The sequence below is a fragment of the Plectrocnemia conspersa genome, unplaced genomic scaffold (assembly GCF_051122295.1).
Source record: "Plectrocnemia conspersa isolate PC_06_02 unplaced genomic scaffold, ASM5112229v1 ptg000012l, whole genome shotgun sequence".
NCBI classification, from domain to species: Eukaryota; Metazoa; Arthropoda; class Insecta; order Trichoptera; family Polycentropodidae; genus Plectrocnemia; species Plectrocnemia conspersa.
Window position 1 is genome coordinate 8,482,501 of NW_028277176.1, and position 14,453 is coordinate 8,496,953.

The window sequence follows — 14,453 nt, forward strand, 5'->3', positions numbered from 1 at the left end:
ATTCACTAAAAAAAAACCTTGGCGTGACAAACAAACTAGTATACGTATCCGGGTGGCGTCCATGTACGGTAGCAAATTCCTTGATTTCTCATTTCAGATGAATTACTGATTTCCTATCACACATTTATACGTATTTTATGGAAGAAGAAAAGATTTAAGTCATTTAATCAATATGATGTTGATGTTCAATATTGAAATATATTATAAATCAATCATATTTTGGTGATTAACGTTACTCCACAGCAATTATGATGAAGAGGAAGAGGCGCATTGAGATTGACCATAGTTTCATTGGGTGAAGTGTCAGTAGACACAAGAGGGTCATCGTCATGCGAATGCGATGAAATAAAAGAAATGCGAATACGGAATTTTCTATGAATTTTAGATACATATTTAATCAACCGCGAAGGATAATGTAATAAGAAAGAAAAACGACGGTTACAGAAGCACAAAAATAATGACATAGGAAGCAAAAGAGCACGTGAAACATCATGTTTATGTGTTCACGCATATGATAAGTAAAATATGCTAAATGTATAACATAGTTCGTTCAAAGTGCGTTACAGTTTAATGTTCAGTTTTTTTATGTTCTCACGTGTGATAGTTCTAAAAGTACGTGTGTGGATCGTATGCACACTGATAAGAAGAATATTCGAAATATTGCTAAAAACTTCCTACTACTATGTGAAAAAATCATAAATATAATTTGTTTTGAAATGGTCACATTATTGTCTCACAAGAAACTTGGGAGACAGTTTCGCAAATGCAAAAAGCACAAGGGGCATTTTCCAACGGTCAAGACCACAAAAAGGTCACGTGATTTCTCAAAACATGACCGTCGGACTGCACAACATGAAACTCAAGGCTGCATAGGTACATGACTTAATATCGAAGTGTGCATTATCTTATTAAAAATAAATTACGTTATCTAAGCGACTAATTAGACAGATAGCAATGAGGCTTTGGAGTAGATAACGAGATTCGCGTCGCGTTTTTTCTTTCAAAATAATAAGTCAATATTATCAAGTTCAAGTGCAGATTAAATCTAGATTACCATAAATATTCAAGTGCATCAAATTACCTCAATCGCAAACATTGAATGTTATTGCGCAAGACTATTGATCCATTAAAGCTACTTTCATACTGAAAAAAATATAAATGATTGCATAAGTAAAACTCAATGATTTACATACAGCTGACATTGACAACCTCTGACGAAAGCAATTGAAAGTTCAACATAAACAGTAACCCAACGAACGCAAACAGCCACAAGACGAAAACAAAACTAACTAATTGCATTCGCATTTTAATCACCATCAAAGGTATCAAAGTACTAATTAGGCAAAAAATCTAATTACAGTAGTTCTTCACGGTATATAATCATACAATAAATTATGGAGTTAAAACGCATCAACTCTCGTCCTCGACACGTTAAATTCCGATACTCGTCTGAATAACAATTAACCCACGCTGATATCAGCGGAAACATGCGCTGATTGAGAATTGAGTTGCTACGAAGGATTATCAACTTTGGAGTGAAGATTGAGAATATTAAATAACTAACAATTAATGATAACTAAGTTATCGTTACGTTCAATTAAATTATAATTATTTTTAAAATTAAAATTTAATACATATGCAAGTAATTGGCGTTTAATTAGAACTCATACCATAATTGATTGAACAGTCACTTGATCAGAGCTGGCTTAGAGAAAAAACCACCATATCGTACTTCTTACTTGTCGATTATTACAAAACAAGTCAACGAGTTTTTGTCGCAATACTAAATATCCGTATAAGTAGACAGCCCTTATCTTGTAAGTATTTACTATAGATATTCGTAATCATGCTAAAGCAAATATTTTCTTAGTACCAAAAGTTATTAAAAAAAATTATGAACAAGATGTACAGGTAAAATATTCCAAGGTTTCTCAAACTACGAAAATATACTACGCTACGAGTATTTAAAACTCTAAATTAAAAACGATAAGAACATGTTTTCGCTGAGCGGCCAAATATATTTATTTTGAAGTGCATGTTTTATAATCAAAGAACCTTAGTTTATCGCTGCTTGAACTTATTTATTAATTGGTAGATTATAAGGAAAAATGGTTTTTGATTGGTCGCAAAAACTATTATTTAGAAAATAGTGCACAGTCTACTTGTTATGTACGTATATATTTATTTATTTATTAAAATTATAACCATCGTGACCTGACAGGCAAACCTAATGCGTCACGATAGTCAAAAGTACTAATACATCATAATACATACAAATATAAATAAAAATAACGTTATGTATATTAACAGTATATCTTTGTTGTGATCATAATATAAAATAATTAAAATATAATCTTTGTAGTAACATATTGTCTAATTTTATAAAATACAACAATATTATTCTTATGTCATATTCGATTAGGCAAATTAAAAAAATACTCCTTTCATGTAAAAACCGTTGATTACGATACAATATTGATATTATTAATAATGTTTTGTTAACAAGTTATTATTTTCACTAGCTTCGTTCACAATACATTAATAAATATTTATTTTTATTGTTTTAACCGGCAATGGTGTCAGTAATTTAGTACGTTTTGTTTAAGTGATTTAAGATGCTCTTTGATAATATATACAACATAATGCTATTTCATAAAAAAATCAAGTTTGTATCGTCTACATTCTAGAGCCATTTTTTAAGTTGATAAGCAGAATAAAATTGAAATAAAAGTCAAACATCTAATTGTATCATATTACTATGTAATCTAGTCGAGTGTGCCATAAATATATGATATTTATGATAAGAATGATCTTAGGACATGGAATTATATTCATTTAATGGTTGAACTTCAAAAATTAACTTTCATATGGCTTGCCAACTACGTTGACTAAACACGTTTCTTCCGCGTATCTTTCACATAGAAAAGTAACAATATTGTAATAATTGCGAAGTACGCAGCGACACGCAACCGTCAGTTTCTAGAAGTATGCGCGTTTTCACATGAGTCAAGATTTAAGTTTCTAAAACAAACGAAATTGTATGAACGTTATATAAATAGCAAACAATGATTATTTTTGAAGGATAATTAAATGCGCGCTGAAGACTTATCATCAAGTGTTAATGGGGCGATGAAGTACGCTGACCTATCAAGCGTTATAAATAAAATCGTATGATCACTTCGACGTCACTAAGCAGAGATACCCCTCTGGTTTGGTATGTCCCGAAAAATAAACTAGAAGAATAGGGACAATCATAATGACATATGTACCTACAAGAAAATAAGAAGCTAATCAAGAAGAACAGTTCTCTGAACTATAATAAATAATACAAAAAAAAAGTTTTTACATCACTCGACGCTCATCGTATTTAAACTAATAAAGTATTAACGACAAGTAATTGATCAGTTAACGTTATAACCGTGCAACCTGTTTAACTTTTAACAGCTGACAGCCTGACCGCTGTATTTAAATATAAGTACTCTTCAATCGCCTCGTACATTATAAATGATAATGCAATGTGTTTTTTTCTGTCATAGGGTCAAACTACAACGTGACCGTGATACATTATTTTTTATAGGTACAATTGATCAGATAGTAATAAGTCGAATATTGGAACTACAAGAAACTAGTACGTAAATAAATATAGCGATCTTTGATGTGTTATCTTAGCGCTTTGTGTTTTTTTTAAAACAAGATTTTAATCGTTTCACACATTGCATACATATAATATTCAAAATATGTTTGCTAATAACGAGTCGAGTATTATTTAATTTAAAGTATAAAGAAAATTATAAACTAAATTTAAAATATCTAAATTAAGGTTATTAAAATTAATTAAAGAGGTTTTAGAATTTTAGCAAACATTACGTTATCGTAATCAGCAGTCTAATTTTAAATATGGCACATAACATTATTATTTACAATGTAAAAAATAAATTTAATCTAATTTATAGCGTAAAAATTAATTTATACATCAATTGCGCGGTTTTCTAGTGAATAGAAACAATGCTACTACGACTACCTAAAATAATAACACATTATTTTTTGCGATGTGTGCGTCCGCGTGACCATTGGCGATTGTATCTCATGACCTTTTGACATAAAATTGACCATGAGAGAAGCATTAACCTCTCAATTAAAATTATGTCACTTTGACCGTTATTATGACTATCGTCGATTTTTATTTATTTATTACAAATCCGACCATTATGACTAGTCAGGTATCCATAATGCGTCATGATGACCTTTATAGAAAATATATATATTTAACGTTTCATCAGCTCAAACATGTTAACACTTTAACAGAGATGTGCACCATCCTGCACAAATTGTTCCAGCTCCTCATCGCTATCAACGAAACCATCATTAAGGCTCGGCTAAGTGGAGGGTGCCCTGGCTGCTGCGTAAAAAATATGGGACGCAATCTCTACTCTCTAGAGCAGTCAACAGTCATGGCCAGGGCTGTGGAGTCGTTTAAAATTTTACCGACTCGGACTTTATCTTATGATCCGACTTATGGTCTTCACAGTTTGAATAAGATTATTTTTGCCAGCATATAATTGACAGCAATAAAAATAATGTCAACGATTTTCAAATTATAAAAAAATCGTTAAGTTAAAAAAGGACACGTCTACCTAATTCACATTTATTGACTCATAATGATATATAATATTTTAAAATTTAAGTACAAAACTAAATTTAATAAAAAAATATACACAATATACGTTAAGTAAAATAAAATATTTATATAAAATAAAGCGATACATTAAAATAAATAAAAAGAACAAATTTAATTATGTAAAGTATACTCGCAAGGGAAAAAGCTTGTTTCGTTGGTTTTATTTTTCCAGGTTGACTAAATCTAATCTCAATGTTTTAATAATACCTAATCTAAATTTAATCTTTTCCATCCGTGATTTAAACTGAATTGGATCTTAAAAAAGAATTGCTCTTGATTATTGCTCATACGAATATTGGTCACAAAGCAACTTGTTCACACAAAAATTGGTCACAAGGCGATTGCCCATACGAATATTTCTCGCACAGAACATCACTCACAAGGTTTAAGGAAATGTAAGTTTTTTAATTTCGAGAACAGTGAATACCCCATGAATAACTCTCATCGAATTTGCAACAAGAGATGAACGAAGCGGGAATAACGACAGAGCAGCGGCGGATAGCACGACTGGCTTGATGTGTTGACATCTGACAATGTTGCGAGCCCAACCAAACAAGTTGGCTCTAAAACACGTTGATAATGACCGTTTATTATTATGCTGACAAGCTGTCAACATAAAACTGACCTTAAGGTTAAAATACAGATCATATAATATAAATACTTGCTATTATTTATAAATACTGACACTATACAATAATATTATTGCCAACTGAAAAAAATTATTCTGACCATCTAATATTTATATTCTGACCGATGTATTCTGGCATTTTAATATAAATTATTAGATCTTTTCTGACACGTATACGCGCTCATAATCTCTAGTGCTAGCAGGCAGCAATAATAACCATAGTTTAGAATATCTATACAATTAAGACAAATCCACTTGCTCTATAATTTACATGAATGATTGAGTTTAGTTCGAAAAATATTTGTATTGTTTAATACTTGATGGAAGGCACAATATTATGTATACACTTATCACACAGCATTTTTAAGTCATGAAATATTCAATAAAATGAAAAAAACAAGTAAAAATTGAACCATAAGTTCTTGAAATAATGACATATATACATACATAAGAGAACCATAATAATATATAAAATATATTAAAAAAACTTCAAAAACCTTATCAAATATAATTTTAATAAGTTTGTTTCTTTACCTGATACGTTTAGTCCAATTTCTGACCATTTTTTTAAGGATAGTTTCAATCACTTTTTTATTCTCATGTCGTAAAAAGTATTTGAAAACTATCACGAATACTATAATAGTAAAAATATGTGCAAAAACATAATAAATACTACAATCAGGATACTTAAAGTACGACATACAAACAAACAGGAGGCTCACGATACATTAAATGCCGATATCTAATAAATCAATGCTATAGAAAAATTTCATTATAAGGAAATCAATATCAAGCAATTTCTATTATAAAATAGTTTCATCATATCAACATTGCAATGGTCATGACAATTGTTTTAAGCCGAATATATCGACACATGTATTTATCATACATACATGTGTCGATATATTCGGTTAAACATACACCTATTAAACTACTTTTCGCATATGAATACGATATATTATGACTATAATGTAAGATACTAAATCTGGCATATACATTTTGGAATATTATACAGCAAGATGTAATGTAGTGCAACTAAATAAATCTAAAATTAATTAAAAAATATTTTTAAATGAAAAACTTAAAATATCACACTACGAAGTATTCGGTAAAAACAAGACTGTCTAATTAGCGACCAAGGGGCCAAAGGTGGCCCATGAAAGAATATTTCCGGTACACCAAGAAAATCAGATTTTTACTTTAAATAGTTGATAAGGTTGTCATTTTTTATTATTAGTAATTAAGTATCATTTTTGACTTTGTGTTACTTGTACAACGCTGTGGTAGAAGAATAAATTTTTTTAGAGATAAATAATTATACTTTTAAAGAGATAAAAAATATGTACAAAATATGGTGTGGATTTAGACATTGGAGGAGACGCAAATGCTAAAGATGATTTCGATCCCTTAATTCCTTTCCCCTGGAAACTAATACTCAAAAAGAGGATGACAGAGAGCAGGAATCAAACAAACCGTATCCTGTAAGACATAATTCGTCTAAAAGAAATATAATATTAGGGCAAGAGAGTATGAACAAGCAGTCTTCACAAAATTTACAGGTATAAATACAAGAATCGATATTTCATTGGCATATAAAATATTTAGTATTTATTTTAATCCAATTGTGAACGAAAACAATCTATATGAAAAGTAAAAGATCGATCTGTTAAATTAATCTGTGGAAGAATTTAAAGATTTCAAGCTTGCAATTATTATGGTTTTCACTGTGTAACAAGTTTGAGACTGTATTAGTCTAAAAATACAAATTGAAATCAAGAGTTAGTCCAGATCCAGCTTTTGATCATGTTCACAAATTACTTCCATTACTAGGTATTTAAACCAAGAAGTAGATACTTTTCCCTATATGAAAGTACGGTAGGCTTTCAAAAGTAGTACTACTCTGAAACAATATATGCCTATGAAACCAATAAAAATGGGCTTCAAAGTATGGGTTATATGCTATGCCGTCACCAGATACATGTTAATTTTGAAATATATCAGGGGAAGTAAAACGCATGCGGTGACGCAGTGCGTAGTCTTAGACAAAGTGTAGTTTCAAATTTATCTACACTTTTTCCTCATTTGGGGAAATTATTTTTTGATACTGGTTATTTTTGACTGAATTTTTACATTTATTTCCCTTTTATTCAACTTATTACAAAAAAAATATTTGCTTGTGGTACAATTATTCAAAGATGCAAGCATTTTCCAATACACATACTTCTAGATGACAAAGATTTTGGTGATTCAGATCTTGTCACCTGCAAATCGATATCTGTTATTAAATGGAAGGACCACAGGGTCAAAACCAGTTTGCCTGGCGCTAAATATACAAAACACGTCGCAAAGAACAACCATGAACAGACGTAATAAATAAAAGAGAGAAAGAAAGTATATTAAGCTCCCAGGCCATAGGCGACTATAACATGTATATGGGAGGAGCTGATCACTTTACCAACTCCTTTCATCATTTGATGTATCATGGAAATTTCACCATTAGTGTATGAAAATATTATATGACTTACTAAATAGCTGTGAAAAAAGCAAAAAGTTTATGTGAAATACCAACATCAATCACACTTGACATTTAGAAGCACATAATTTATTTAATACGGTTTTCTTTATGATTTTCAAAACAAATTAATTTTAAATTAAATTTGTATTATGTATTATAATTACAAGACTTTAATTTCAGCTGAATTGGACGTGTCATTTTACATAACAATTGAGATTTCACACGCAATTTTTCCCAAATAGTTTTTTATTGCTAGAATATCCACCATGTTGTTTAAATTAAAGAAATTAAAATGAAAAAAGTATCTGTACAATCTGCAAGTTTTAAATGCACGAGGTATGTATTTACACCGCATTCGTATTACAACTGTAGTTAATTATTATTAGTTATTACACACGCATTCGTTTCTCATACCAGTTTGCGACCGACAATTTAGCAACAATTTTCTAATGTAAACCTGACATGGCGACGGCCGACATCTTTTCTCGCGCATGCGCATCGCGCACGAAGCAAAATTATGTTTTTAAATAATTATTAATTTAAATCAACGAATGCTGCTCGATTTGGTCCAAACGGTGAAAAATGTACGCATATTTTTTTCAGCGGTTTAGAATCGACCTGTAAGACGATATGCGCATTATTTTACAAGCGTCTCGAATTTTCTAATTCAAATGACACGGCATCGAATGCGCAGGCGAATTTTCACGCTCGAAACGTTATATAATTTGAACGTTCGCGCGTACTGCGAAAAGCTGTATGAAAATACATCGGTTGAAGCGATCTTGTGACATTTTATGTCAAGCGATAGTGGAGTTCCACCATTATCGCCGACGTGTCAGATAAAAAGGCGTGCGCTTACCGTTACTTTGCGGTTATGTCGACAGTCGGCGTAGCTTCGGCTCGGAATCAAAACTGGACTTTGCCGAAGATCATACTTTGGGGAGAAACGACGGAGATCGACCGAAACGGCCGCCGAAACGTATCACTGTGCAACAACACTGCGGCGAACGAAACTCCCGGCAACGATGACGGCGGCTTCTTCTTCTTCTACCATAACATTGGATCATGGGCGCTCTAACTGTTGCTACAACCAAAATTACAAACAATTTCTTATTTCAGTATACTATATATCTATATTTTTTTATACATACCTATTTTTATATAAATATCTAATAATTCATTAATAAATAAAATCTAATAACAAATAAATTGTAATAATACTGCTTAATACACATCTTCTTATCACAAATGCCCACGAAATGTTTTGTAGAATAAATTAAAATAACAAGAAAGGCATTCGTCAATCTAATAGGTTTATTAATAAACGATATCACAATTTTTGTGAATTTTTTACATCCCCTATGTCACATAATGTCATTAAGCCATACTCCTGTTTGTTTCTTATTTTTATATTATTATTGTACTTATTTTGTTATTTATCTTGCTTTCAACATAAATCTATATTTTTAAATTGCACTTTTTATGCTAGAAAACCAGGCTTTGAACTGAAACTAAACCGGAAACCGGAAAAAACGTCATTTTGCCAAAACGAAAACCGGAGCTTAACCGAAAAAATCGGTTCGGATTATATTTAAACACGCGCGTTAACTTAATTTTGGAAGAAAAATAAAAATACATATCTCTATTTATACAAAATTGCAATGGAAGTTTTAAGAGCTCCAGCAACACAAGTATTTGTTGAAAGGACTTTCTACGGTTTAAAAGTATAAGTTTATTCTACGAGACAATAGAAATAGTTTAAATGAAATTACATTGGAATATATTTTAATAATTAGAGATTACTTTTTTTAATTAAAAATAAATATATATATAAGAACCCGGTATACTTCTACCGTGAATATACGAATTTGTTTAGCTTACATATGTTTCGTTTAATAAATTATATTAAGATCATGAATTATAAATTTCAAATTATTATACCTTTAATTAATTATAATCATTAATATTCATATTGTATTGTTGTGGTAATTTATGTGGTGTGTTGATTAAAAAAGTTTGAATAAAACGTTCTAAATTATGGTAAAAATATTTTTTATAACAAATACAAACATTTAAAATTTGAAAAATCAACCATTCAAAACTGGATCTAAAACCAGAATAAACATTACTTTTTGCTGGAACAAGAACCGGAATCAAACTAATATTTTTTTAAAAAAAACGAAATGAAAAAAGAACGGTTGCCCTGCAAAAATCAATGAATAAGAATATTTTTCAATCATCTTTAAGATCTTTTTCTGCCAGTGTAATAAATTTCTTATAAAAAAAGATTTTTGCATGCAAAATTGTTTTATAAAAGTCACTCTGCTAACTTTTATACTGTGGTACATAATTGTAAATTAAATTTTTGGAAAAAATAATAAAATATTTAAAATCATTAGATTATTTTATTATATTAAAAAAATACGCAATTTTTTTATTTATTCCCTATTAATAATCATTAATATTAAACAATATTACATATATTATTTTCCTGTTTTACTTTTAGCATGGCCGTATTTACCTTAGTTAAGACTATTTAATAAAAATAAAGCTTCTGTCACCGCGACAACTGGGAGTGTATCGACGAAGTGTTGTTTTTTCTGTAATAACAATCGCCAAACATGGGGTTGTTCGGTAAATCGCAAGGAAGCAATCCGAAAGAATTGGTAAGTACTTCAATACATAACCAAAATCGATATTACGCGCTTGTAAACAAACGCCCATTTGACTCACATTTTAATTTTGTTTACTGTTATGTCAGTGTGAGACACATTTTTAATTACAGTCACATACCTATTTGCGCAATTAAATTTTATAGGTAAACGAGTGGTCTCATAAATTAAGGAAGGAAACGAGTCAACTCGAACGACAGATAAGAGGTAAAGTGATTTGCGTTTCTTATCGCAAATACTGATATTAAAAATTTAAGTTTACTATTTAGTTAAGTTAACTATTTAACGTTCATTAGCCATTCAGCGTGAAGAAGATAAAATCAAAAAGTCCTTGAAGGAGGCAGCTAGCAAAAATGATAAGCAGGTGTGCAATATTTTGGCAAAGGAAATTATCAGGTCAAGGAAAGCCATTAACAAAATATACACAAGTAAAGCCCATATCAACTCGGTTCAAATGCAAATGAAAAATCAACTTGGTAAAGCTTAATCAGCATATGTTTTGTGCAAAAGCTTATATATTTATTAATAAAACAATATTTTTATTTTAGCTACATTGAGAATTGCTGGATCCTTACAAAAATCTACAGAAGTATTTATTACATTATTAAATTTATAAGTTTTATTTGCTTATTTGACTTATGTTTTACAATAGGTAATGCAAGCTATGCAGTCTTTAGTACGACTACCCGAAATAGCAGCAGTAATGAGAGATATGTCCAAAGAGATGATGAAAGCTGGAATAATTGAAGAGATGGTCGACGACACAATGTCGAGCTTGGAAGATGAAGAAGAAATGGAGGAAGAAGCACAAACTGAAATTGATAAAGTATTTTATATAATAAAGATTATATTCGTGTTTCGTGCTAAGTGTTTCAAATTCGATAACACTTAGAGAATTATAAGACAAAATCCTTCTAAGGTGTCAATAAATAATATTATTAAATCCCATCTAATAATTTGAAAACTTGTTTAAAAAAAATGTTGAAGAGAGTTATAAGTTATGACTATTGCTCCCTTAACTAATTTTTGTTGTAGTTGAATACACAAGATATTCTCTATGAGCTGAAGTAACTCATTATTAGAGAACTTTCAATACCTAATATATACCTAGCTCGATTTTAATTACTCATCAATATTCATCCGTGATATTAAGAAAATCTACGTAAACCTAATATGTGATGACCGATCGAAATTATTATTATATAATAATCACTAATTCTGATCTCTTAGACGCGATAGAAATTTAAAAAACACTAAGGTCCATATGGGATTCGAACCTAAGCCTTTCAGGTCAATAGTTAGAGACTTATACCTCTCGTCTAATATGCTGGTTATTATTAAATTATAACTAATCTGAAAAGTTTTACAAATATTGTAAAAAATTTAATTTTTATTTGTTTTCAAATCACGTAACTACATATGTTTAAAATAAATATTTTTTTTATTTACTAAAACTTTTTATAGGTGTTATGGGAACTCACGCAAGGAAAATTAGGAGAAGCTCCTGCGCCTCCAGCTTCAGTAGAAACGCCGACAACAAGTCACGAGGAAGAAGACAAAGAAGTGGAAGACGACTTGGACGAGATGAAGTCGCGCTTGGAGGCACTGCGTTCTTAAAATGTTTTTTAATTCAAGACACGATCGATAGCTTATTTGTACTAATTTTATACTTTGCACGTTTTATGATTAACGTCTTGTGATTAACATTTATACTTTATGTTTTTATAATAATATACTTTTTCGATGTATTGAAATTTAAAATTAACTCTTGCCTTATTAAAAACAATATTCATGATTGATCGTTTTGGAAGATTTGAAGTGTAAAATGTTTCATTTTAAACATTACATATGTGCAGGGTCTTTGAATATTCATCCCCTAATTTATTTAATAATTTAAGTTTCAAACACTACCTTGTATAGTATGTTTGATTAAGTATACAAAAAGAGAGCACCTTTAAAATATACAAATATGATTAAATGTGTTCTTAAAGTGCAATTTAAAGTATTATTCGTAAGCATCTTGAAATAATCTGTTAGTGTTATAGGAAATGGTAAAAAGTTATAATTATTACCGAAAAGATGAATGATCTCAAGACCACGATGTATAAACTATTTCAGTATCTACTTCTATCGATTTGAAAAGAAATTTACTTAATGAATAAAGCTAGAGAGATTATGTTGGTTTAGGCAAGCTTAGTTTATAAATTGGTATTTCCAGTAGTTGCTAAAGAAGATAATTGAAAAGATTTTCCTAATGTTTTGTGTGAAATAAAACCATTGGTATGCAAACCGATGAGTATATTTTTTAATAATTTTTAGGTAATTCATTAATGTGCACTATATATTTTGTTGTTGTTACTTAGATATGTATTATTTATTACTATACAGAAATATGTATACATATTTATGAAATGAGTTTTTTCATATTCGCCATATGTATGCAGATAAATTAAAAAATAAACTTTCAAGACTATAATGACATTATTAATGCTATGTTGTAATTGATTGCATTGTAAAATAAATAATATTTTTACACAATCTTTGTTTTTTTTATTAATTTAATCTTGAATCTTAAATGGGCTTAGTAAAATTGTCGTAATATCAAATTCACTTTAAATATGTTACGATAGCTTAAGCTATCTATACTTAAATATACAATCCAGTCATTTTCATCAAAGAGAAGAGCTAATAAAATGTTTGTAAGTAGAGATGTATATATTAACATCCTAGGCCAGTGATGGCGAACCTATGACACGCGTGGCTAAGTTGACAAGCTAAAATATTTTGGGTGACAAACATCATTTACGGAGGGTCCTCGCTCGTAAGCAGATAACGCGCACTATGCTTATTTCGCTCGTGCTCCAGTCGCATCTCGCATGCATCCTTGCATGTAGAGTGCAAGCGAAGGGATTGGGTGCGATACCTAGGACCTAGGGCATAATAACAGGTCATACTAATAAATATGAAATTGAAAAAATATTAATAAAAAACATAAGTTTGTAGATCATTTAAATAAAACAGGGCTGTGGAGTCAGAGTCGTGGTTTTTATGTCGCATTGAAGAGATCGGAATTGGTGATTATTATATAATAATAATTTCGATCGGTCATCACAGATTAGGTTTACCTAGATTTTCCTAATCTCACGGATGAATATAATAATCTTGTGATTTTTAGATATCACTTTGACAGAATATTATATAAAATTCCAACATTTAGATTTAAGTAGTTCTTTTCGTGGGATCCTCACAAATAGGGATTGCAATAATACCGGAATTTTCAATACCAATATTGATATTATTAATATTATTTTAATACGAGTACCACTCGCATGATTCACCATATTTATTGATTAGCAAAACTAAAGAATACCTCGACAACTATGGTTTCGATATAATAAATATTTTAATTAAAACACTCATTAAATATAAAAAAAAATATTTTTGAAAATACGAGCGCCAAATCTATTTTTCTTTTGAAACAATAAATCTAGGACAATATCATCTTTGATATAATATCGTCTTTAATCGACCGCTTCTGGATGCCCCCTAAATTAAGAAATAAATATAATATTTATCAAGCTTGATGTAAAAAAACACCCTTCAATACATTTAAATTATTATTATGCTTATTTTAATGATATCGTCTAGTACAACCTATCTTTAGTTGGTAACAATATTGTATAATTTTCCATACAAAAACATACATTTTGCGCAAATTTTTCATGCACGTTTTTTTATTTAAATATAATTATGAAGACTTACTTATTGCTAATATTTAACACCTATGTTTAGTGAAGCATATTCCGTGGACTAGTTGGGTAAAAATATGTCTGAATGGAGATAAAAATTTACAAATAGTAGAAAGAATTTAGTGTATGTAATACCTGCTTTTGTTTTCATTTCGCCAGCCATCCCTATCATAGAAAAGGTCCAACAGGTCGCTGCAGTATTGTAACTTCT

At 29.9% G+C, this 14,453-nt stretch overlaps 2 protein-coding genes across 3 annotated transcripts in view; one reads left to right on the forward strand and one right to left on the reverse strand.

Annotated features, from left to right (window-relative positions):
* mino (glycerol-3-phosphate acyltransferase mino) overlaps positions 1-8,870 on the reverse strand; it is a 43,085-nt gene extending 34,215 nt beyond the window's left edge. For both annotated transcript variants that reach the window (XM_088200642.1, XM_088200643.1), the window contains exon 1: positions 8,681-8,870. The gene's annotated coding sequence lies outside the window, so the exon portion shown is untranslated. The remainder of the gene's footprint in view (positions 1-8,680) is intronic.
* A 1,484-nt stretch (positions 8,871-10,354) lies between these two features.
* Positions 10,355-13,031, forward strand: Vps24 (vacuolar protein sorting 24). The gene is made up of 6 exons (XM_088199274.1): positions 10,355-10,487; positions 10,640-10,700; positions 10,790-10,969; positions 11,042-11,082; positions 11,146-11,319; positions 11,958-13,031. Exons 1-6 carry the CDS (start codon positions 10,443-10,445, stop codon positions 12,108-12,110), a joined length of 654 nt encoding a protein of 217 aa, XP_088055400.1. The 5' UTR covers positions 10,355-10,442; the 3' UTR covers positions 12,111-13,031.
* The last annotated feature ends 1,422 nt before the right edge of the window (positions 13,032-14,453 follow it).